We start from the raw sequence: 26,220 nt of genomic DNA on the forward strand, positions 1-26,220 counted from the left end.
ACTCTTTAGCAATGGTAAGCAGCTCTTCTAGGAGATGGTCACTATAAAATCAAACCATTGTTTTCTGGTCTTGGGTAGTGCCATAGCCACTGTATTATGGCCTTGCACTGTCTTGGATTAGAATTCTCTCGCTTGGGAGTACACACTGGCCCGCTGTTCTATCTTATTTCTCTATCTCTTTTTTTTTTTTTTTAAGTTTTTATAGTTTATATGTGAAGGATCTGATTTAATGATGTTACTGTTCTTGAAATATATTATTCTGATTGTTCATTCTTCTCTTGTAGTTAATTTATTTCCTTGATTCCTTTCCTCACTGGGCTATTTTTCCCAGTTAGAACCCTGGACTTGAAACATCTCGCTTTTTCAACTACGGTAATAGCCTAGCATGTATTAATAATAATAATAATAATAATAATAATAATAATAATAATAATAATAATAACAACATTGCATTATTTATGTTAAAAAAACTTTGAATTCATCAAGCATTTATTATAAGTAAGCCTATTGGCACTCCCTCATATCCATATACAGTCCTACTTAAAAATGGAGATGATGAAAATCGACAAAAAGTAATAAAGAGATGAACACCAAACATGGGTATGATTCGATCAAAAATACTGTAGTATTAATTCAAGCATTTACTTCTTTCTCTTTTAGATTGCTTGGCCATCTGGCCAAACACGTTCTTGGAATTTTGCAGCCCGCATTGATTAAAACCAACCGTGCTTTCTCAATGTAAATTACAAATATTCTTTAGAAATTAATAAAGAACCTTTTAGCATCATGTTTGAATGTTGCCAGCTGCCAATAATTTTTGTACAAAGGAGTCTTTGTTTCTGAAACATATTACATAGATGCTATTTTTTTGTTATTGAGTCTTTATTTCTGAAACATATTACATAGATGCTATTTTTTGTTAATGAGTCTTTGTTTCTGAAACATATTGCATAGATGTTATTTTTTGTTGCAAAGGAGAAAGAGGCAAAAACCACAAACTGAGTTTTGTGACTTGAAAAACTACACCACCCAATGTTGACAAATTTCTATGTTATTATCAAAATATTAGTGAATATATTCTCAATATCACATATATTTTGCTGCTCTGCTTTAATTTGGTACTCCTGAGGTGTTCATTTGACCTTTGTTAAGGTAGATAAAAATCGATTGTCTTCAGCAATTTTCTGATAAAATATTACTGTAATCTAAAATCACAGCTTCTGTGGTAATTACGAGAGAAAAAATATTTACAGATTTCTTGTTAAATTTTCATAAATGAAATACTGTATGGCTTGAATGTTAATCACCTTTTCTCATAAATCATCAAATACAACACAATTATGCACAAACAGATAAACGGATTTTGAGCGATGCGAAAAATCTATTTTTGGGTGAGATGGCCATGTCGTCCTGATGGAAGTTCCTAAAGGGTAGCTTCCTTGGGTATATATAACTACGGCGATATTCCCAGAGAATTTACCTTAAGGTACCCAGAATTCTAACTCCTGGAGCGAATATCCCTAATAAAAGAACCAGGGATATCGCGAAATATCAGAGGACGTATTCTTGACACGCCACATAGCAATGTGCACCCCGAACAGAGTTAACACTTCGAAGGGGTCAATTGGCAAGAAAACGAAAACGAGAAAGAAAGGAGAGCCGCTCGCAAGGTATGTCTCCTCTCCCGTTTCGTAAGCGTGCATTGCGCCGCTCACGGCGCCATCTGTATTCCTTGTAGCGATACACGAGGTGCTACAGATACTGTATGTAGGGAGGGGACCTACAGCCCTTTAGAAGAAAGGGAAGGGCGGGTCCATCAGGACGACATGGCCATCTCACCCAAAAATAGATTTTTCGCTTCGCTCAAAATCCGTTTTTTGGGCTCAAGCCATGTCGTCCTGATGGAAGTATACCAGAGCATTACTGTATCTGTGGATTCTCAAAACGTGCCGTACTCCCCGAAGGTATTTCCCTGCCAACTAGACCTAGAGACCTAAGATGTTACCGTCATACATCTTTTCAACTAACCATAGACCATGTTAGTGCATCCTGCCCCCTACAGGGAAGAGTCCTACTAGACTCTGGAAAAGTCTCGAAGAGTACATATACCTATGTATGAATAACAGACAAGCCAATATAGTGGTCTCACCCTATATCATGTAAAGCATAGTTAGTAAAGAACCACTGAGTCAATATGAAATATCGACCAGTTCTCCGTTCAATACTGGATTGGACAAAGTTTTATATCCGAGTAGGAGGAAAACTTGCATATCCGCCACCGTCCCCTTAGGGCATGGAGTCCTCCCGCCAAGGGAAAGCATAAACCAATGCAAAGAATGCTTGCATAAAGGAACAATCTATTAGAATTATCCCAGATAAATATACATAGAACGTAATGCAAAATTATTTCAAATAAATTGACACAGGTGAAGGAGACGCAAGGTTCACAAGAACTAGTTTACAGTATTGACAAACAATAAATAAAACAGGTTAAACAACCATTACAGTATATATATATAAGAGGAGGATAACCAACAAATAAGCATAAGCATGATAGTAAACAGAAAACTTGTTTATCTGAAAGAAAAACATTAGCGCCACTTTTAACATACCGAGGTATCAAAATCATAAAAGTCTGTATTACTAATCAGTTACATTAGCGTTGGAAACGCTCGGCACACATGTCTGCACTTATGCTAGGTTCACCTTTGAAAGTGGAACAGTCAATGTGGGCAACCCAGTGCCCTAACACTTAGTTTGTAGAACAGTTCGTAACTACACACTCACCCCGGATTTAATCGTCCCAATTAAATCCACTGTTCCTCGCAGAGTTAAACAGCAGGGTTAACGACACTACCCACTGCTACCACAGACCTCTTTAGTTGCTCCACTTGCTTCGCATAGTGACGAAAGAACACTCTGGAAGAAATTTAAGGATGAGGCAACATTCCTCGGATCGTGACCTGCGGGTGTACTGTCTGGATCCGCTCTGCGAATAAAATAGGTGATTTTCGCCGTAAGTTGTTTCAGTGATAAATTTGAGCCTGATGTTTCTCCCCTGAATAGTTGACCACCCCTGAAGTCTGAAGTTCTACGAAGATAGACCTTTAGGCATTCCACTGGACATAGAGATGCATCTTCTTTCAGAGGGCAGATTCTCCAGGGACCCCATCTGTTGGTGGGTAACTCGTTCTTGGCGAGAAACGTAGGATACGGAAACAGGTTCAGTTCTCCCCCATCCAAGAACTGAACACGACCCTCCTCTCTCGAGAGGGCTGCAATTTCACTAACCCTGGCCCCCGACGCGAGTGCAAATAGGAAAATAACTTTTTGGGTCAAATCCTTTAAAGCACACTCCTCATTGTTCAACAGTGAAGCGAAATGAAGAACTTTATCTAAAGACCATGAAATGGGCTTTGGAGGAGCTGATGGTCTGAGCCTAGCACAGGCTTTTGGAATTTTATTAAAAATATTGTTAGAGAGGTCGACCTGGAAGGCATATAAAATGGGTCTTGTCAAAGCAGATTTACACGTTGATATTGTGTTGGCTGCTAACCCTTGACCATGGAGGTGGATGAAAAAAGATAAGCAGAAGTCCGTCGAGATCTTTTGCGGACTCTTCGCCTTGACAAAGGCCACCCATTTCCTCCATGATGACTCATATTGCCTTCTAGTAGATTTGCACTTATATTTCTCTAGGAAGTCTATACTGTCTTTCGAAATCCCGAAACGTTTTCTCATCGCTAGGGAGAGAAAATCATGAGCTGCAGGTTCCGGGTTTTCTGTGATGAAGCGCAGACAGTCGACTTCTGAACTCGCTGGGTCAGAACTGGATCTGGTAACGGTAGACACTTCAGCCGTAGTTCCAATGCCAGAGGGAACCACACGCTGTTCGGCCACTTGTGAGCCACTATTGCCGCTACTCCCTTGAAAGATCTCAGTTTATTGAGGACTCTCAATAGAAGGTTGTGAGGAGGGAACAGGTAAATCCTGGACCATCTGTTCCAGTCGAGGGACATCGCGTCCACTGCTTCCGCCAAGGGATCCTCGTACGGGGACACGTAAAGGGGTAACTTCCTGTTGTCTTTCGTCGCAAAGAGGTCTATCTGCAGTTCTGGGACTTGACTCAAGATGAAGGAGAATGATCCTGCGTCTAGGGACCATTCCGACTCTATCGGTGTGAACCTGGATAGAGCATCCGCTGTCACATTGCGAACTCCTTGAAGGTGAACTGCCGACAGGTACCACTTCTTCTTTTCCGCCAGTCGGAAAGATGGCCAACATCATCTGGTTGAGTGGTGGTGACCTCGATCCTTGTCGATTCAAGCATCTCACAATCACCTCGCTGTCTAGCACCAACCTTATGTGGATCGAGCGACGAGGGGAGACTTTCTTTAAGGTAAGGAGTACTGCCATAGCTTCCAGAAAGTTTATGTGAAATGTCTTGAATAGATTGGACCAAGTCCCTTGGGCCTTCTTCCGATGAGAATGACCTCCCCACCCCTCCTTCGAGGCGTCTGTGTGAATAGTCAACGAGGGGGGAGGTGGCTGAAGAAGTACCGACTTCTTTAGTTGCCTGACTTGGGACCAAGGCCTGAGAAGCGTACGTAGACGAAGCGGAACTGGTCTTATCAGATCTCTTCGCGCATTTGATGCATAACTTCTCCAAACTCCGGTTGCATTCTTTAGCTGTGCTCTTAGCACCGGGTCTGTTACTGAGGCAAACTGGAGAGAACCCAGCACTCTCTCCTGTTCGCTTCTTGATATCCTTTCGGAATCCAGAAGTCTCTTGACAGAACCAGCTATCTCATTCCTCTTCTTCGCTGGGATGGAGAGTTGGTGTGACACTAGATCCCAGTGGATTCCCAACCACTGGAACTTTTGAGATGGAGAAAGTCGAGACTTTTTTCTGTTAATCTTGAAGCCTAGATACTCTAGGAACTGGATCACCTGTAGGGAAGCTTGCAAACATTCTGTCTTGGATGCTGCCCACACCAGCCAGTCGTCCAGGTAGGCTACCATCTGGATTCCCTTTAGGCGTAATTGTTTAAGAGCTACGCTCGCAAGCTTCATGAAGATCCTTGGGGCTATGTTTAGCCCGAATGGCATGGATCTGAAGGCGTAGAGTCTTCGATGTAGCTTGAACCCTAGGTAGGGGGAGAGTTGGCGATTGATTGGAACGTGCCAATAGGCGTCTGACAAATCTATGGAGACGGTAAATGCCCTCTTGGGCAGTAAGGTCCTTATGTGTTGCAGTGTTAGCATCTTGAACTTGCAGTTCACTATGAACTTGTTGAGTGGCGACAAGTCCAGAATGACTCTGAGTTTTTCTGAGTCCTTCTTGGGAACACAAAACAGCCTCCCTTGGAATTTGATGGACTTTACCCTTCGGATTACTCTTTTCTCCAACAGTTCTTGAATGTACTCCTCCAGAACGGGGGTGGAGTGTTGGAAAAATCGAGGGCACAGGGGTGTAGTGCTGTACCAGCTCCAACCCAGTCCATTCTTGAGTAGGCTGTGGGCCCAGGGATCGAAGGTCCACCGATCCCGAAAATTCTGAAGTCTCCCTCCTACCGGTATCATCTCACTTTGACTGCTGTTGCCCTGAGGCCTTGCCTCCTTGACCGCGACCACCCCTGAATCCCCTCCCCCTTGAGGGGAGTCTAGACGAACCTCTGGCTGCCCCTCTAGGCTTCGCTCGAAAGGTAGTTGACTGCCCTTCAAATGCTGGGTTAAATGCCGGAGACTGCGTCGACACGGCTTGGGGTACCCACTGGTACGTGGTCGGGGTTTGTGCCACTATCTGGGGCACTGTAGGCATAGGAAATTGCTGTTGCTGCTGCTGTCTGAATGGCTTGGCTGGCCGAGAGGGTAGCCTAGTCTTCTTAGTCTTCCTCTTTGGTTGGGGACCCTCATCCGGGGAAGACTTTCTCTTGAGAGATAGGCCCCACTTCTGGAGAAGGTTTCTATTCTCCGTGGCGGCCTTATCTACAACCTCCTTGATCGCTTCACTAGGGAAGAGGTCTTTGCCCCAAATGTTGGAGGAGATTAGTTTCCTTGGCTCGTGCCTCACCGCAGCCGAGGCGAACACGAACTCCCTACAAGCCCTCCTAGCTTTGACGAAGCTGTAAAGGTCCTTCGTCACTGTGACTAGGTGTGTCTTAGCCACTACCATGAACATCTCATGGACCTTAGGGTCACTTGCCATTGTCTCCAGAGTCGTTTGATGAGACATTGAGGCAGCAAGTCTTTCTTTTGTCTCAAGCTCCCTTCGCAAAAGAAAGTCAGACAGCTTGGGGAGGTTCTCAACAAACTGACGTCCGACAATATCAGCCTCCAACTTCCCGACTGAGAAGGTAAGATGGACGTCCTTCCAGTCCTTGTGGTCCATGGGTAGGGCCAAAGACAGAGGTTTACACTCCTCCAAGGAGGGGCATGGCTTACCTGCCTCGACTGCTTTCAGCACAGCCGTAAACCCTTTCTGCATAAAGGGGAAGGCTCTAGAAGGAGAGGACACAAAGGAAGGGTGCTTCTTACTCAAAGCAGGTACCTTTGAGTTTGTGAAGCCCCTCTCTTTCATCGAGCTTGACAGTAAAGCTTGAGCCTTAGCGTGGTCCAAAACTATGACCTCCTTCAGCTCTGTTTCTTCCTTTGAGGCTGGTTCCTTCCTTAGACGGACATAACAGTCCGGATACGACTCCTTGCTGGGCCAGAATTCCACCTCCTCAAGGGGGACTGAGCCCAACTTCTCCGAAATGACGATTTTTCCTGTCGTCATAGGCATGTGCTCAGCATACTTCCAAGGGTTAGCATCTGAGCACAAGGGAAGGTCTTTCACGCTGAGCTTCTTCTGGGGCCCACGTGATGCTGCAAGTCTCCGCATCTCCAGCTCCATTGCAGCCGCCTTCTCATTATTCTCCCTCTGCATCTGTTGGATCATTCCAACGATGGACTGTACTACCTCATAACCCGGCAACCCGAAAGAGTGCACATAAGGAAGGGGAGAATATAACTTCAGGCTTCCTGACCAATGCCATCTGGCTCTACAGACAAACATGGATGAGAGACCAAGGGAGGTCCGGGCAGCACTCAAAGCAGAAGACCCCTGCCGGCCGGCACGCACTGCCGGCCGGCAAGGGACTGAGTCAACCCCACATCCTAACCTATGCTAGGTACAGATGTAGAATGACGGACAGGAATGCAATGGCTAGGCCATCAAAAAGGAAAGAGGGGGAAAGGGAGAAGAGGGTCCTGCCAACCTTGCTCTAATAATGAATCACCCGCAGCCAAGAAAACTCATCTTAGCCTAGGGGAGATCCGAGGAGGGAGGCCAGCAATACTTGCCAACTCCCTCGGAACCAAAGCAAGGAAGGCGTTGTTATTCACAGAAAAGAGGATCTCATCCTCCACACCGAGAACAACAACACTGGACTAGTCTGCTAGATCACAAAAGAAGGAATCATCTCGTACAGAAACCTTCGAAAGTGAACTAAAGAGGCAAAGCCTCCTATGTCTGATGTCAGTCTAGCAAGGGAATCTCAACCACAAGCTAGACAGAAACAGACTCAGACTAAGAACTCTGATGTCCTGCCCCATTCCTGAAGCCAGACTTACTGGAAACAGGAAAGAACAGAAACACCCTAATATAGTTGTATCCAAAGTCAATTCAGATAAACCATTAGGGTTTAGCCCAAGGCTTAAACAGAGGGAAAGGGATTGCACACCTTCTCCGAAGAGAAGAGAGCAACCGGGGAGTGTGAGAAAGTATACTAAGGCCCCATAGACAACTAGCCTAGGCGCAAAGAGAATCGATTACCTAAATCACCGAAACTCACTCGTATACTATCTTGGAAGAAAATCAACATAATCTTAAATGTATAAAACTGCCTAAAGCTTTAATAAAATTTAAAACACTCGGAAATCTGAATATCATGCCGGAAAGTACTAGGGCCAAACAACTAGGCTACAAGGACTAGCGTAGGCCAGAATTGGCAAATCCTTCGCCAAAACAAAAATACTAAAAGCATCATATAAAGAAATCCTATGTAACGCTGAACAGCTAAAATTATAAAAGCGAAACAGCCGGGAACGTCGCTCTGGCTAACTAAATAACTCATACCTAGCGAGCGACAGCATCCAGGACGCCTCCGGTAGGCAACAGCTCTTGTAACAACGATATCACTATCAAATCACTTTTAAAATTACCAAGAGCTTACATTTATACATAAAAGAAATAATACTCAACTTATCAGAAGCAGAAGAAGTTGGAGAAAGCATTATAAAGTTGAAATAATCCAAGAATTGCGAGAAACACAGGGAAAAAACACCGAGTTGTTGAGCTACGCAAAAAGGAATGCAGATGGCGCCCTGAGCGGCGCAATGCACGCTTACGAAACGGGAGAGGAGAGATACCTTGCGAGCGGCTCTCCTTTCTTTCTCGTTTTCGTTTTCTTGCCAATTGACCCCTTCGAAGTGTTAACTCTGTTCGGGGTGCACACTGCTATGTGGCGTGTCAAGATTACGTCCTCTGATATTTCGCTATATCCCTGGTTCTTTTATTAGGGATATTCGCTCCAGGAGTTAGAATTCTGGGTACCTTAAGGTAAATTCTCTGGGAATATCGCCGTAGTTATATATACCCAAGGAAGCTACCCTTTAGGAACTTCCATCAGGACGACATGGCTTGAGCCCAAAAAAAGCATATATCTAATCATATGTCAATTTCTTAATCCTAATCCTTCAGACAATAACAAGAAATGTAGCACTTAATACAAAACAAATAAACAGTAACATCCGAATACTTTGAATACTGTATTATTCTTCTGTAACTGCTAAATTCCATTGGAATACTATTTAGGCAAAATTATCATTTCTGTGATAATGCCATATAAAAAATATCTTACAAGAGAACTTTGACAATGCAGTCCCTAATAACCGTACATGTCAATTTAAAACAATCATCATTTCCTTACTTTGATATATACAAATATGTTACAATGTTAATATGGTTTTCAAAACCGGTATTATACTTCATAATGGTAATGTATAATAATTGTTGTAGATCATCTATATATTAATACGATAGCGTGTGTGTTATTTAATTATTTATTTTGTGTCCCGCTTTAAAGAAAACAGAAATAATTTCATGGTATACTCTTACAAATTCACATTAGACTTTGATTACTTAATCAAAGCACATCTTTAGTTTTCCCAATTTTGTCTTTAGCACCTGACTTTTTTTAAATATTAGACTAAAAATTGAGTTCTATCAATTTCCAATACAGTAGACCCCCGGCATACGGCGTCCCAAGCTTACGTTTTTTTCACGTTACGGTGTGGAATACGATTTTTTTTCGTCCCCTCGTTACGACATTTTCCCCACCTTACGGCATCGAATTCCGAAACTCAAATTTGGCGGTTTCTACGTGTACGACTGGTGCGAGTCAGTAGCTTACCACCACGCTCATACGTCACTAGGAAGCTGGTCTGCTATTGGTCGGCGTCACGGCGTTACTAAGATTTCGATACGCTATGGGCCGAATATCCTCCCACAATGCTTGAGAGAGATGCTGCCTCTCTCTCTCTTTGTCATACGTGCGCTCAGTTCAGAATCTCGTGTGCGTTTCGTAAAGACTTGATCTCGTGTGAGTGCTTGCGATATTGTTATTTTTTGTGCATTTTAGTGCTTAATTATAACTTTAATTTGTTAGCCATGGATCCCAAGATTGCTAGTGATGTTAAAGGCAGAAGTAAGAAGATGATAACTATGGAAACGAAGCTGGAGATCATAAAGAAATATGAAGAAGGCATGCACATCGTTACCCTCGCTAACACGTACGGCCGTAACCAATCTACGATTGGTACAATTATTAAGAATGAGGAAGCCATTAAAGCAAGTAAGTCTTCTAAAGGCATGACTGTCCTTGCCAGTGGAAGGACCTCAATCAATGATGAGATGGAGAGACTCCTTCTTCTGTGGATTAAAGAGAAAGAAATCGCTGGTGATACAATCACGCAATCGGTAATTTCGCACAAGGCGAGCGCCATCTTTGCCAATCTTGTGGAAGCCCAGAGAGACGGCGGAGGCGAAGGAACGTCGCAGCAAGCCCCCCAAGAGTTTAAGGCTTCTCATGGGTGGTTTGATCAGTTTAGGAAGAGGACTGGTATTCACTCAGTCGTCAGGCATGGAGAGGCGGTCAGTTCTGACAAGAAAGCAGCAGAAGAATTCCTCAAGAAGTTTGAGAACGTAATTTCCAGAGAAGGCTACATTCCTCAGCAAGTTTTTAACTGCGATGATACTGGCCTTTTCTGGAAGAAAATGCCCCGCCGTACATATATCGCAGCTGAAGACAGGAAACTTCCTAGCCATAAACCAATGTAGGCCAGACTAACGCTCGCATTTTGTGCAAATGCCAGTGGGGACTTAAAAATTAAGCCCCTACTGGTATACCACTCAGAAAATCCTCGTGCCTTCAAGGCACAAAATATCACGAAGGAGAGGCTCTCGGTATTTTGGAAGTCTAATGCTATGGCCTGGGTCACGAGGACCATATTTATTGAGTGGATAAACGTCTGCTTCGGTCCTGCTGTCAAGAACTATTTAGAAGAGAACGATCTTCCTCTGAAATGTCTCCTGGTGCTGGACAGTGCCTCTGCTCACCCTCCTGGCCTCGAGGACATCATTCATCCTGACTTCTCCTTCATTAAGGTTCTCTATCTGCCACCAAACACCACCCCTCTCCTCCAGCCTATGGACCAGCAAGTGATTGCCAACTTCAAGAAGCTTTACACGAAGCACCTGTTCAGAAGATGCTTCGAAGTGACTGAAAACACTCAATTCACCCTCCGTGAATTTAGGAGGGGGTATTTTGACATCGTTCAATGCCTGAAGATGATCGACACAGCTTGGAATGAGGTTTCACGGCGAACCTTGAACTCCTCATGGAAGAAACTGTAGCCAGCTGTTGTAGCAGAACGAGACTTTGAAGGTTTCGATCCCTCAACCGAAGACGAGGCCGTTGATGATCCTGCCCCTGAGGGTGATGTTGAGGAAATAATTTAAATCGGGAGGTCCATGGGGCTTGTTGTCGATGAGGCTGACGTCCATATCCTTATCGAGGAGCACAGGGAGGAGCTTACGACTGAAGACTTAAAAGAGTTAGAGGCAATGCAGTTGACGATCATTCAAGAAGAGCACAACTCTAGTGGAGGCGATGACTGGGGGAGACTGAAGAAACGACATCGTCAGAAATAAGGGAAGCTATCGTTTGGTATGAAAACCTTACGAGTTTCATTGAAAAGAGACACCCAGAAAAACTTCACACAAGTCGTTTTATGCAGAGTGTTAATGATAAGTGTATGAGTCATTTTAGGAATATGTTGAGGAATCGTCAGAAACAGGCTTCTTTGGATAGATATTTCTCCAAAAGAGAAATGTCAGAGAGCAAAGACGATAATAGTGATTCTATCAAAAAAGCTAAAAAAGAGTAATTTTTTTAAGTTCTAAAAAAATAAAATCATAAAAAAAAATTTCAAAAGACAAAAATAATATAAAAAAAAAAAAACACAAATTGACGGAAGTCCAAACATGTTTGTAAACATCCGTAGATTTCATCGCAAGTTTAAATTTTGAAATTAGCGCCACTCCCGACTTGTATTGACTATATGTTGATTTTGTTATTACCAATGTTCTACTTAATTTTTCTTAGGACTTCCAAATAAATTAAATGAATGAAATTTATATAATGTTTTTCTTTATGACGCCGCCTAAAACGGAAACCTTCCATCATAATAAACAAACGAAGGCATTAAACATGCATGATGAAAGTGATAAATAATGATATTAAAAGCTTTTAGTAAATACTGTATGTTATTACAAATATTATTTACCGTATCTATATAAAATCCTACATACGTAGCAAAGTAGGAAAACTATTTTTTTTTTTTGGGGGGGGGGGCGCGTTTAATCATCAATAACAAACTGCCGCTAATGACAGAATGATAATTTACGATAATTCTAAACTGTTACTAAAGATGATTGTCCATTCCATATCCAAAATACTTTTCCTAACTTCAGTTATAAGTCAACTTGTACCCCCCTCAATTATGAAACCATCTAAAATAAAAAATATGAGAAGAAGCAAGTACTAGCCGGATTTTTAAAGTTGTCGAACAATTAAGTTACCGCTATAATGTTCGATGTGACAGATGGTGCGAGATTGGAGAAAGTAAGGAAAATTGAATCATGGTTGATTTTCAATATAAATGAAACTTTGAGGAGCAACAAAGATATCATTTGTTAGAGAGATAGAGAGAGGTAAGGAATGGGAGGTAGTGAAAAGAGAGAGAGAGAGAGAGAGAGAGAGAGAGAGAGAGAGAGAGAGAGAGAGAGAGAGAGAGAGAGAGAGAGAGAGAGAGAGAGAGAGAGAGAGTGTTGTTTTAAATGTAATAAACAAAAAAATTTGATGGGTTATAACACATTGGTGCTTATGTAATATCAGCTGTATAGACGGTTTGAATAAGTTAAGAAATGGTATAAACGATACTTTGTTAGTGTATTCGTAAGCTCTCAAGAGCGGCAGCTAGACGTCAGCTGATCTGATCACAGCCAAAAGTAAAACAAAAAGAAATCAACAATACTAGATTTTTAAAACATACCCGAAATTTAAAAACAAAAGTACACGCTTTCTTAATGTACAATTAACTATTTAAAGAGTAGCAATTTTCTAGAATAAAATGATGTTTCCCAAAAAATAGTGCTTTGCTGATGAAATCGGATGCCGTATTTTTAGCTACGATTGAAATGGATGTAGACTCGGCATAATTTTTTCGTTTCGTATTAAATTGACACTAAGAAAACTAATTTTAGTTTCTTCATCTATATGTAAGTATTGTATAACATGAGAGAGAGAGAGAGAGAGAGAGAGAGAGAGAGAGAGAGAGAGAGAGAGAGAGAGAGAGAGAGAGAGAGAGAATCAGCTGTTGTAATCGAATGCCATGTTTTTGTTTCGTGAGAAATTGATCGCCACGACTAACAACAACCTACTGACCTGAACTTTACAGTATTATACAGACTACTGTAATATGATAAAGTAAAATATTTGTAATAACTTATTTTATATGAAATGGGGCTATTTGTTGACTTCTACGGCTGAAAATCGTAGACATCTGAGTTAGGTTACGCTTACTCTAGACCAAAATTTAACACTAACGACTTACGAACAATCCAGCTTATGAACAGACTCTCGGTCCCTATTGTGTTCGTAAGTTGGGGACTGTCTGTACTGTAGTACAGTGCTTACTATATGTACTACTGTATTGTATTTTGTTACATTCTAATTTTCAATGTTTTTACCAGGGGTTTTTCATGCATTCACTATTCTATTGCCCGCCATAAGACATTTTCACCATACGATACCAACTCCGGAATGGATCAATGTCGTATGGCGGGGGCCTACTGTATTAGTATAAAAAATATCATTTCGTGTAATTTACACGGGTTCCGCTAGTTATGATTAATACGGTAAAGTAATCTACTGTATACATTTCCTCAATTTCAAAATAACAAATTCATTGTCGACACAAATATAGTGGATAATATCCTTGGCTTACCTGAACTGCAATAGTTGGTGGAGAATCATTGACATCAATCACAGCAATGTTAATAACTGAATTATCACGCAAATATTCTGCATCACCAAGAGCATCACGGGCTTCTACGGCACAGCAAAGATTTTGTTCTACTTCATAGTCAAGGGCATTGTCCTGCGCTAAAGTTACTCTTCCTGATTTCCTGTCCACCGCCAGTGTGTTCGTACAATTAACAGAGAAGTAACTGTGAATAAACAAATCCTGTTCAGATCCCTTATAATTGGTAACACAATTTATGCAAAACATGAAAAAAAAAAGTTTGCTGAATGTTGAGGATGATAGGGAGGCAGAGATAATTGCTGTTCCAGGTGTTGAGGTGCCAGTGATGGGAGATGAGAATGAGAGAGAGATTACAATAGAGGAAGTGAGGAGAGCACTAGATGAAACGAGAGTAGGAAAAGCATCTGGTATGGATGGTGTGAAAGCTGAGATGTTGAAGGAAGGGGGTGTGACTGTAATTGAATGGTTGGTGAGATTGTTTAATGTGTGTTTTGTGTTGTCAATGGTACCAGTAGATTGGGTCTGTGCATGTATTGTACCACTATATAAGGGTAAGGGAGATGTGCATGAGTGTTGTAATTCAAGAGGTATTAGTTTGTTGAGTGTAGTTGGAAAAGTGTATGGTAGAGTACTGATTAATAGGATTAAGGATAAAACAGAGAATGCAATCTGGGAAGTACAGGGGGGTTTTAGAAGAGGTAGGAGTTGTATGAATCAGATTTTTACAGTTAGGCAGATATGCGAGAAATATTTAGCAAAAGGTAAGGAGGTGTATGTTGCGTTTATGGATCTGGAGAAAGCATATGATAGAGTTGATAGGGAAGCAATGTGGAATGTGATGAGGTTATATGGAGTTGGTGGAAGGTTGTTGCAAGCAGTGAAAAGTTTCTACAAAGGTAGTAAAGCATGTGTTAGAATAGGAAATGAAGTGAGCGATTGGTTTCCGGTGAGAGTGGGGCTGAGACAGGGATGTGTGATGTCGCCGTGGTTGTTTAACTTGTATGTTGATGGAGTGGTGAGAGAGGTGAATGCTCGAGTGCTTGGACGAGGATTAAAACTGGTAGACGAGAATGATCATGAATGGGAGGTAAATCAGTTGTTGTTTGCGGATGATACTGTACTGGTAGCAGACACAGAAGAGAAGCTTGACCGACTAGTGACAGAATTTGGAAGGGTGTGTGAGAGAAGGAAGTTGAGAGTTAATGTGGGTAAGAGTAAGGTTATGAGATGTACGAGAAGGGAAGGTGGTGCAAGGTTGAATGTCATGTTGAATGGAGAGTTACTTGAGGAGGTGGATCAGTTTAAGTACTTGGGGTCTGTTGTTGCAGCAAATGGTGGAGTGGAAGCAGATGTACGTCAGAGAGTGAATGAAGGTTGCAAAGTGTTGGGGGCAGTTAAGGGAGTAGTAAAAAATAGAGGGTTGGGCATGAATGTAAAGAGAGTTCTATATGAGAAAGTGATTGTACCAACTGTGATGTATGGATCGGAGTTGTGGGGAATGAAAGTGATGGAGAGACAGAAATTGAATGTGTTTGAGATGAAGTGTCTGAGGAGTATGGCTGGTGTATCTCGAGTAGATAGGGTCAGGAACGAGGTGGTGAGGGTGAGAACGGGTGTGAGAAATGAGTTAGCGGCTAGAGTGGATATGAATGTGTTGAGGTGGTTTGGCCATGTTGAGAGAATGGAGAATGGCTGTCTGCTAAAGAAGGTGATGAATGCAAGAGTTGATGGGAGAAGTACAAGAGGAAGGCCAAGGTTTGGGTGGATGGATGGTGTGAAGAAAGCTTTGGGTGATAGGAGGATAGATGTAAGAGAGGCAAGAGAGCGTGCTAGGAATAGGAATGAATGGCGAGCGATTGTGACGCAGTTCCGGTAGGCCCTGCTGCTTCCTCCGGTGCCTTAGATGACCGCGGAGGTAGCAGCAGTAGGGGACTCAGCAGTATGAAGCTTCATCTGTGGTGGAAATGTGGGAGGTTGGGCTGTGGCACCCTAGCAGTACCAGCTGAACTCGGCTGAGTCCCTGGTTAGGCTGGAGGAACATAGAGAGTAGAGGTCCCCTTTTTTGTTTTGTTCTTGTTGATGTCGGCTACCCCCCAAAATTGGGGGAAGTGCCTTTGGTATATGGATGGATGGATGAAAAAAAAAATGAGTAGTGGTTTTGCAAGTGATTTTATTCTATATCGATCAGCAATAATACCACATATCAACAGTTATGAAATATTCTAACAGAGAGGATTTTAGGACAAAATTTTCTTCGAAAGACAATTTTATTTTAGAGAAACCCACAAATACTTCAACAACTCTTATGAAAAACTAATAATTACTGTTCTGTTATCTTCAGTAGTATAAAAGATGGCCTGGAAAATCAGATATTCAAAGGTCTCCATATCAATTCCATGTATTGTTGATGAAAGCACAGTTTATATGCTGAAACAAAACCCAAACCAGTATGAATTGACCATACAAAATCAGTCTATTTTGCCATGAATGATTTAGTATAGTAACTGAGAAGAATGATCAGCATTCCTACATCTTCCTTATAAAATTCTTCTGATTGCCTTTGTTCATACAGCAGTTTTTGTACAGATTTTGACATGCAGCAAGCAAAATTGCCTAATCTGGGTCAAAATCTAAAATATAGTACAGCACTTTACTCACTTAACAGCCAACAATTATGTAGCCTATCATTCTTCGACTACTTTTCTAAATACAATAACAATGCTAGCACATAATAATGCAGAGATGAAGACTCTCAAAACATGTGTATAGTGATATAAGCTCCTCAATCATCCCACCTGCAATATACCCAATGTAAGTATAATCACAATTTTCAGTTTACTTCATTTAACAAACAATAAGAGATACTGTATGTTTGTATTATCCCAAAGTAAATTATCCAAATTTGGGTCTCATTTTGCAGCTTCCTTTAGTTTATACTCTAACTTCGACCAACATACTGGCTTGAAATTATATTTCAAGCTAAGATAGGCTAGGCTATTGTGATCATATAAGTTTGACTATGCTCACTTTATGGCAAGTAAGAGATGGGCTTACAGTTTCTCAACGGCTTTGCTAGTTGGACACACCCTACTCGGGGCCTCTATGTCCTGTAACAAAAAGAGAGGGGATGGAATTTCTTTCTGGGTAATTTGTTTGTCGTCTATTCTTACAAGCACAAATTACAGAGGTTTGATAAGTATTCATTCACTTAAGAATGTTTATCTCCATTTCTTATGACAAAAAATTTAAATTGGTTTTTTGGGCTCAAGCCATGTCGTCCTGATGGAAGTTCCCTTCGGCTGCTTCCTACTGTATAATATTTCTGCGAGTGATATTACATGAGAATTACCGTCAGGTATCACAGGGTTCCAAACCCTGAAACAACTATCCGTAGATATCGTCTATAATCAGGGACGTATCCTAAGATAACCATAGATATCTGCACTCCCAATAGACTTTACCCAGTCTAATCCACTAAGGGGAAGGATAAGCGAGGAGCCGTTACATATCCTATCACCTTTTGGTGCTCCCATATGTCTCTGGCGCTCCATTCCTTTGTTCGCAGGATGAGCTGCTTCTCTAGGGAATATTGGTGGTAATGCTTCTCATTATAAAAGTTTTCAAACCTGCACATTAACACAAAAAGAAATACTCCAACAGTTTTTTTTTTCTTTTGATTTCTTGTGGACGGTATTCTTCAGTGCATGAGATAATATAGGACTCTTACCAACAACAGACACATTAAAAAAAAGTTGGGGAAATGCCCTCGACCATTCTTTCTACTTTTCAATGAGAAATTTGGTCATAAAAAATACTTTATAGTAGAGGGAACGTCCTTTTTTCCTCGGCACTATACTTCTGCTATCAGAAGTGATTATGATTTTTTAACTGCAATGTACTCCAGCCAACAAAACTCAAAGTATGATTGCCAGCAGGTCAAGGACAGTGGCTAATTAACATTCTGATTTCAGTATTGATAATCCTTCTTTAACTCTGTATGACTTTTAAAATTATAGGTGTGATTCTCGATAGCAAATTTACTTTTGAGAAACACGATGTCTGCTCTTCTTCATTTGTACAAAAAATTGGCTTATTGAGAAAGTCTTGTAAAATTTTCGGTGATCAATCTATTCTGAAGAAGTGTTTTATTTCTTTCATTCTACCTTGTTTTAAGTATTGTTCTCCTGTCTGGTCTTCAGCTGCTGATTCTCATCTTAATTTGTTGGACAAGAGCTTATCGTCTATTAAATTTCTTATTCCTGATCTAGATATTAATCTTTGGCACCGTCGTTCACTTAGTTCATTATGCACATTGCACAAGATTTTTCATAATTCTGAGCATCCTTTACATTTAGATCTTCCTGGACATTACCATCCTGTTCATAATAATAGGTATGCAGTTAATTCTAATAGTCAAGCATTCTCCATCATGAGGCTTAATACTACACGGTATTCTAAAAGTTTTATTCCAGCAGTGACCAAGTTGTGGGGTGATCTTAATTAGGTAGTTGAAACAGTTAAACTTCAAAAGTTCAAACTAGCAGCAAATGGTTTCATGTTGAACGGTCTGACATGAGTCTCTTTTTATAGTTTATATATGAAAGATCTGATTTAATGTTGTTACTGTTTTTAAATATTTTATTCTAATTGTTCATTACTCTCATACAGTTTATTTACTTCCTTATTTCCTTTCCTCACTGAGCTATTTTTCCCTGTTGTAGCCCTTGGGCTTGTAGCATCCTGCTTTTCCAACTAGGGTTGTAGCTCAACTAATAATAATAATAATAATAATAATAATAATAATAATAATAGCTGTCTACAGGTAATCTGCGACCACCAAGCTCATTCCACTTCAAATTGAACTAACAATTTCCAAGACTTAATTTGCCATTTATACCTCATAAAAAGCCTATATAATTATAGCATGAAGCCAATGAAACATTGTGTTGTGACTTTTAATACACATTCATAAAACCCGGTTGTAATATCAAGCTCTCTGGCGATTTCTTTTTAAAGATTCAAAGGCAATTAAAGAACAATAAGAAAAAAAAACATGCAAATAGAAATATATGAAGACAAAAATATATTTGGGCATTTTCTGTTTTTGGTGAATATATCTAAAGAAATACTTCACATTCATTTGAAATACGGACTTTTAATAATGTTAATTATGCAGTACTTACACAAAATAAAAAAACTCACATGAAATAGTACAAATTTTAAAAACAATTTGTATTTTTCCTTGCTATAAAAACCTTAGTCACTTAAATGGATTACTCCTGGTTTGGTTTTCTATAACCAAACAAAATTAAAAGAAAAAGGGTTCGATTGCATCATGACTGGTTACCTAGCAACCCTATTGCTGGGCTTTGTTAAGTGTGGTCTAAAACTTGTGGAGTGGTTGAGGAGGGACCTTTGCTTAAGTGACTCACATTTGTATAGCTGGGAAAAATTCAAATTATGTAAAATTTGTAATTTATTCTACGTGGATACAAACTTCTGAGTCATTTATATGGAGGTCTTCCTTAGGTGGGGAGAAGTCTCTACTATGAGGTATTCCCTCTCTCTTTGATAGTTACAAGTACAGTACATGTAAGCATGGGCAAGAATTCAAAGTGGATACGTAAAGACAGTCTAACCTGTTCGTAAAGAAGCTGGGTTGCAGTATCCAATTCTTTAGACCCAGTCTAAGAAAATCAAGCATCAAACAAATTCAGTGTATCATATACAATAATTTATAAGTGAAATCATGTTATTCTTACCTGCATTAGGGTGTGATCCAAGCAAGTACAGTACTACAGATACGTCTTGTGGGTACAATCAGATACGATCCACATTTCATACCCTTATAATGCGGAGAATAACCGATGCTTTGATAAACAATTAGTTGTCCCATAAAAGCTTAAGCTAGACTATTTGTTGAGCTGCAACAATAGGGTTTAAAGAAAAATTGCTCAAAGGCTTGAGAGAACAATCTTTCTGGTAATGATCCATGAAAGTGTTCTCTCTTTTGCAGGCACCAGCTCTGAGAACTTGGGCTACTGAGTGGTTCTTGCAGCAAGACGACGGAAATCATGTGCTCTACAGGGGTCTCTGGCAACAGTTCCTTTGAGGATTTATAAGCTCTCATAAAGTTTCTCATAGTCTAAAGAAAATTGTGATTCTTGGATACCGTCTTCTTGGAACAGCTGGTGCTCACAAAAGGGTCTGAGATAGGCTGTTCTTTTTAGTTATTTTCTGACCGCTTTCACGGGATAAAGTAAAAGATTATCCAGGTCACCGGATACCTCTTTGAGAGACAGAATCGGGAAAAATTCAAATCTAGCATCATTAACAACTGGATTTTGAGTTTTGGCCACAATTATTAGGATAGGAAATGAAGTGAGCGATTGGTTTCCGGTGAGAGTGGGGCTGAGACAGGGATGTGTGATGTCGCCGTGATTGTTTAACTTGTATGTTGATGGAGTGGTGAGAGAGGTGAATGCTCGAGTGCTTGGACGAGGATTGAAACTAGTAGACGAGAATGACCATGAATGGGAGGTAAATTAGTTGTTGTTTGCGGATGATACTGTACTGGTTGCAGACGCGGAAGAGAAGCTTGACCGATTAGTGACAAAATTTGGAAGGGTGTGTGAGAGAAGGAAGTTGAGAGTTAATGTGGGTAAGAGTAAAGTTATGAGATGTACGAGAAGGGAAGGTGGTGCGAGGTTGAATGTCATGTTGAATGAAGAGTTACTTGAGGAGGTGGATCAGTTTAAATACTTGGGGGTGTGTTGTTGCATCAAATGGTGGAGTGGAAGCAGATGTACGTCAGAGAGTGAATGAAGGATGCAAAGTGTTGGGGGCATTTAAGGGATTAGTAAAAAATAGAGGGTTGGGCATGAATGTAAAGAGAATTCTGTATGAGAAAGTGATTGTACCAACTGTGATGTATGGATCGGAGTTGTGGGGAATGAAAGTGACGGAGAGACAGAAATTGAATGTGTTTGAGATGAAGTGTCTAAGAGTATGGCTGGTGTATCTCGAGTAAATAGGGTTAGGAACAAAGTAGTGAGGGTGAGAACGGGTGTAAGAAATGAGTTAGCAGCTAGAGTGGATATGAATGTGTTGAGGTGGTTTGACCATGTTGAGAGAATGGAAAATGGCCGACTGCTAAAGAAGGTGATGAATGCAAGAGCTGATGAGAGAAGTACAAGAGGAAGGCCAAGGTTTGGGTGGATGGATGGAGTGAAGAAAGCTCTGGGTGATAGGAGGATAGATGTGAGAGAGGCAAGAGAGCATGCTAGAAATAGGAATGAATGGCGAGCGATTGTGACGCAGTTCCAGTAGGCCCTGCTGCTTCCTCCGGTTGCCTTCGATGACCGTGGAGGTAGCAGTAGTAGGGGATTCAACGTTATGAAGCTTCATCTGCGGTGGATAATGGGGGAAGGTGGGCTGTGGCACCCCTAGCAGTACCAGCCGAACTCGGTTGAGTCCCTTGTCAGGCTGGGAGGAACGTAGAGAGGAGAGGTCCCCCTTTTCTGTTTCATTTGTTTGATGTCGGCTACCCCCCAAAATTGGGGGAAGTGCCTTGGTATATGTATGTATGTATTACTAGCTAAGCTACAACCCTTGTTGGAAAAGAAAGATTCTACAAGCCCATGGGCTCCAACAGGGAAAAATAGCCCAGTGAGGAAAGGAAATAAGGAAAAAAAATAAACAATATAAGAAGTAATGAACAATTGAAATAAAATATTTTAAGAAACAATAAGAACATTAAAACAGATATTTCACATACAGTATACACTATAAAAAAGGGATTTTGACGAAGGAAAAATCTATTTCTGGGCGGGAGAACCGTACCGCCCAGTGAAATGCTCCTTTAGCACCCTTTCTAAGGTATATAACTGCTATATATTACCAGAGAAAAAATTGCATAGGGATGCCAGGTTGAACCCAGCTTGCTCACCTATATAAGGTGTCGATATAATACTGGGGCGTGATAATTCACAACCACAGGCCTCGCACCATTTAGATATCTCCTGTCAAAATCCCCGAACAGCGAGGTGCCGTTCAACATCCCACTACTACTAGCAATCCCACGCCAGTGACGTCACTCCTAATAGCACCCCAGATTGGGGCCCAATTAGGGAGGGACAGGTGGGTTCACTGGGTGGCACGGGTCTCCCGCCCAGAAATAGATTTTTCCTTCGTCAAAATCCCTTTTCTGGGCTCCGACCCGTGCCGCCCAGTGAAATCGTACCAGAGAATGGGGACCCAATATGGCTAACTACCTGAAGAGGGAATAACACAAAATAACAGAGCTGATGAGTATAATATCAAAAAAGAGGGATGTGGAAACCCGTAAAAATAGATTAACATGTATATGACAGTGATAAAAAGACATGGGAAACAATCAATAATGAAACCCGTAGGTAGAATGCAACAGATATGAATAGTGGGAATCCAGCTTGGTAATAAAAAATGCAAAATAAAATCAGCTCGGGGATTAAGAACAAGTGTAATGAAAACAATTCGTAAAATTGAACAATTGAATAATAAAATAATACACCATAAGGGTGTATAGTAACAAAACAGGTAGGAACAACAGGTAAGCCAGGCAGGAGGGAAAGAGGACAGAGCAAGACGTTGTGATTAGGACTCAGTACCTTCAGGAGGAACTATATTCCCCGCAGCTACTGTGGCAAATCTAAGAGCTTCTAAAGGTTTTAGATAGTGGCGCTTGAAAACTTTAGGGGACTTCCAACCCGTATATTTTGAGAGCTCATCAAATTTCATATGGTAGAAAAAATTAATTGAGGTAGCCACTGCTCTAATATCATGGACATGTGGGAATGATGCAGGATTAGCTTGGTTAATAAAATAAAGAATTTGTTGTCTGATTCCCTAAAGGGTAATAGTTCCTCCGTGTTTTCTAATAAATAAGGGCCCTGTGGTTGTAGTGGAAGTTCTACCTAAGTACAGTCTTTCAGGGTGGTAACTGGACACAGGGATGGATCCCGAGGAAGTGGAACAATCTTCCAGGGAGACCACCTGTTTTGGGGGACTTCATTTTTAGCCAGGAAAACTTTGTTAGGAGAGAGAAGAACCTCACCCGAAGAGAGAAACTCTATATGACCAGGGTCTCTAGATAAGGCTGACAATTCTGAGATTCTGGAGCCCGAGGCGAGGCTCAAAAGAAAAAGTGACTTTCTTAATAATGCCATATAGTTACAGGATTCATTTGGGGTGTCAGAGGCTAGCTTAAGAACATCGTTCAACTGCGCTAGGGCGAGTTGAATATGGAAGATCTTTTTCAAGGCTGACTTGATTGTAGTAATGGTATTGGCTGCCAGGCCAGATTTGAAGAGAGTTCTGAAGAATGTCACAGTTAGGTTCATCGTCATTGTCTCAACTTGGGAATCTTTCAAGAACTTAGCTAATTTCTTGACAGCTGAGTCATATTGACGGAGAGTAGAGTCCTTTTTGTCAGATTCCAGGAAAATAGTATTCAAAGGATCGATGTTTGCACCTCGTTGGGCTGCAAACTTCATGAAGTCCATAAAGTTAGGGCATTCAGAATCCTTGAGGAAGCGAACACATTGCGAGTTTGCACTGTCTTTGTTAACACCGGATTGGGAATCCGCTGAGACCTAGTTCTAGCAACAAGGGGAACCAATTGTTCTTGGGCATGTTGGGGGCTACGAGAGCCACTTGACCTTTGACGGATCTGAGTTTGTGCAGAACTTTCAGCAGGAGATTCACCGGAGGAAACAGATAAATCGTCCTCCAGGTATTCCAATCTAGAATCATAGAGTCCGTGGCATAAGCCTGAGGGTCCAGGTTGGGGGCTACGTAACAATCTATTTCGTGATTGGATTTCGTCGCAAACAGATCCACCTGGAGACCCGGGACTGGAGATAGCATCCACTGGAAAGATCGATTAGCTAGTGACCATTCCGACTCTAGCGGAGTCGTCCGGGAAAGTGAGTCCTCTACCACATTCCGGACTCCTGCTAGAGGGACTGCTGACAGGTGCCACTTATGCATTGCCGCCATGGGGAAAAACTTCAACATGATGTGGTTTATTTGGGCTGATCAGGAGCCCTCTCTGTTGAGGCAGTGTACTATGACTGCACTGTCGAGAACCAGTCTGATATGGAGATTCCTGGCTGGATTGAGACGTTTTAAAGTGAGGAAGACTGCCATGGCCTCTAGGACGTTGACGTGCATTTGTTGGAAGACCGGTGACCATAACCCTTGGACTTTCTTGTGTTGTAAAGGAACCGACTTGGAAAGATTCTTGATCTTCGTCCAAGTCTGCAGACTTTTTCTCAGGGTTGGGGAAAGGCGAGCACGTCTGTCTCGGCGTATTGCGGTTGCTCTTGAGCGCCACACTCTGCTATGTCCCTGATTTTGGACCTCAGGAAGATGTCTGTCACGGAGGCGAAGTGTAAAGACCCTAGGATCTACTCTCGGCTCCTCCGGAAGGTCAACTTTCCCCTGAGAAATTGTTTTGTATTCCTCCCTATCACCTTCCTTTTGGCTTTGGGGAGGCACATCGTATGGGAGCACAGGTCCCCTCGTAGTCCCAGCCATTGAAACTTGGTCTCCGGGACCAGGCGGGATTTCCCGAGGTTGACTTGGAATCCCAGTTGCCGAAGGAAGGTGAGGACTTTGTTCGTTGCTACGCGGGAAATCTGGGCATTGTCTGACTAGATTAGCCAATCGTCTAGATAGGCCACTACCTGTATCCCCTGAGTCCGAAGCTCTTGAATTACTGTCTCTGCTAATTTGGTGAAGATTCTGGGTGGTTTGTTGAGCCCCAATAGCATCACTTTGAATGCATAGGCTTGTTTGCCTAACTTGAAGCCCAGAAAAGGACGAAAATGCCTTGCTATTGGAACGTGATAGTAGGCATCTGTAAGATCGATGGAGGTGGTGACGGCCCCACGGGGAAGTAAGGTCCACACCCGCGAGACGGTAAGCATATGGAATTTGTTGCAACGAATGAAGGAATTTAAACGAGACAGGTCCCGGATTACTCTCCGTTTGTCTGAGCCTTTCTTTGGCCCACTGAACAAGCGTCCGTGAAATCTTAAGCGACGTATACTTTGGATTGCATTCTTTAGTAGCAGATCTTTTGTGAAGGAACGTAGTTCTTCCGTGGACTGAGACCGGTTGAACCACTTGCAGAGGTTGCCTGAATTGGGAAGATTGGAAGGGCCTCAATCTCTTCCTACCTCGAATTGGGGTACTAGTAGGCTCATATCTCCTCTTGGAAACCAGGCCCCACCTAACCTTGAGGTTTAGGCCTGGGAAAAGATCCGGGCCCCAGACTGGAGCTTTGATGAGCCTATTAGGTTCGTCCCTAATCGTGGCTTCGGATAGAATGTGTCGTCGACAATGGGTCCTGGCATTTGCAAAATCATAGGCGTCAGCCATAAAGTTTTGCAAAAGTGACTTAGTGAGGACCTTAAGGAGGTCCTCCTCGTTGTAAGTGGCGACAGTCAATTCCGAAAGGGCAACTGAATTAAGGATTCTGCTGAATCTACACCTCGATTCATATTCCAATATAATGAGAGACTCCGGGAGGTTGGGAAGCCGTTCACTGAACTGCGTCGAGGCACAGTCCGGGCTCAACTTACCTACCGAGAAGGTAGCTGGGGCGTTCCGCCAACATTCACCGTCTCCCGGAAAGAGAAGGGAGGGTAAGTCGGTCTCCCTGAGGTGAGGTAAAGGCTTCTCTTCCTTGATAGCCTGAAAGACCGTCTCTATGATCTTGGTCGCACACGGGGTAGGGGTCTGGTCGTCGGCCACAAACATAGTATATGAACTTTTGTAGGCCGTAATCATTGTGTTCAAGCAATCCCACTCATTGAACACGCGGACCAAGACAGACTGTGCCTGTTCTTTAGGAAAATTAACAGTTTCCTTTGGGCCCTTATCCAATCGAATCAGCTTCTTCCTTGAGGCGAGAGTAGCCCGGGAAGGGGAATTCAAGACCCGGTGGGTAGAATTCATAATCCGCAAGAGGCCTGGTACCGAAATCTCTGATTGACAACATACCCCCCGAGAAGGGGGCATGCAATGCCAACCTCCAAGGGTTATTCTTATTGAAAGGAGGAAGCTTGGAGGCGTCAGGGATGGGGTATTGCTGTTGTGGCGGTGGCAGCCCCGAGCGCATGAGTCCCTTAACTAGGCTCTCCATAGAAGCTATTCTCTCTTGGGATTGTCGCATATGAGACAATAGTATCGACACAAAACGAGCAAACATCTTCTCGGAAAAATCCACCGGGCCAGATGATTCCGCCGGGGGGGAAACAGGTGCTGGAACGGAGACTACTCCGTGAGAGGTTGAAGGCACAGCAATTGGGTCTTGAGAGACTCTGGTGGAGGAAGATTTAGCCTTCGAAGCTGATGATTTCGAAGACCTGTGGTCCTTGGAAGACTTGTGGGTCGTATATAAATTCTTACGATGAGCCTTCACCTTGGGGATAACAGGCCGGGGATTGAGACCAGTCTTGGTTGTCCCGGGAAAACCTCGAAAAGAAGAGTGTTCTGAAGGAGAAGAGAAAGCCGGGCTAGGGA

At 42.1% G+C, this 26,220-nt stretch overlaps 1 protein-coding gene across 2 annotated transcripts in view; it reads right to left on the bottom strand.

Annotated features, from left to right (window-relative positions):
• Window positions 1-26,220, bottom strand: part of LOC137617197 (cadherin EGF LAG seven-pass G-type receptor 2-like) — a 581,094-nt gene that overhangs the window by 215,640 nt on the left and 339,234 nt on the right. For both annotated transcript variants that reach the window (XM_068347094.1, XM_068347095.1), the window contains exon 12: window positions 13,612-13,834. In XM_068347094.1, coding sequence (XP_068203195.1) covers window positions 13,612-13,834 — 223 coding nt within the window. The remainder of the gene's footprint in view (window positions 1-13,611; window positions 13,835-26,220) is intronic.

This window comes from Palaemon carinicauda, chromosome 23, assembly GCF_036898095.1.
Source record: "Palaemon carinicauda isolate YSFRI2023 chromosome 23, ASM3689809v2, whole genome shotgun sequence".
Lineage (NCBI taxonomy): Eukaryota > Metazoa > Arthropoda > Malacostraca > Decapoda > Palaemonidae > Palaemon > Palaemon carinicauda.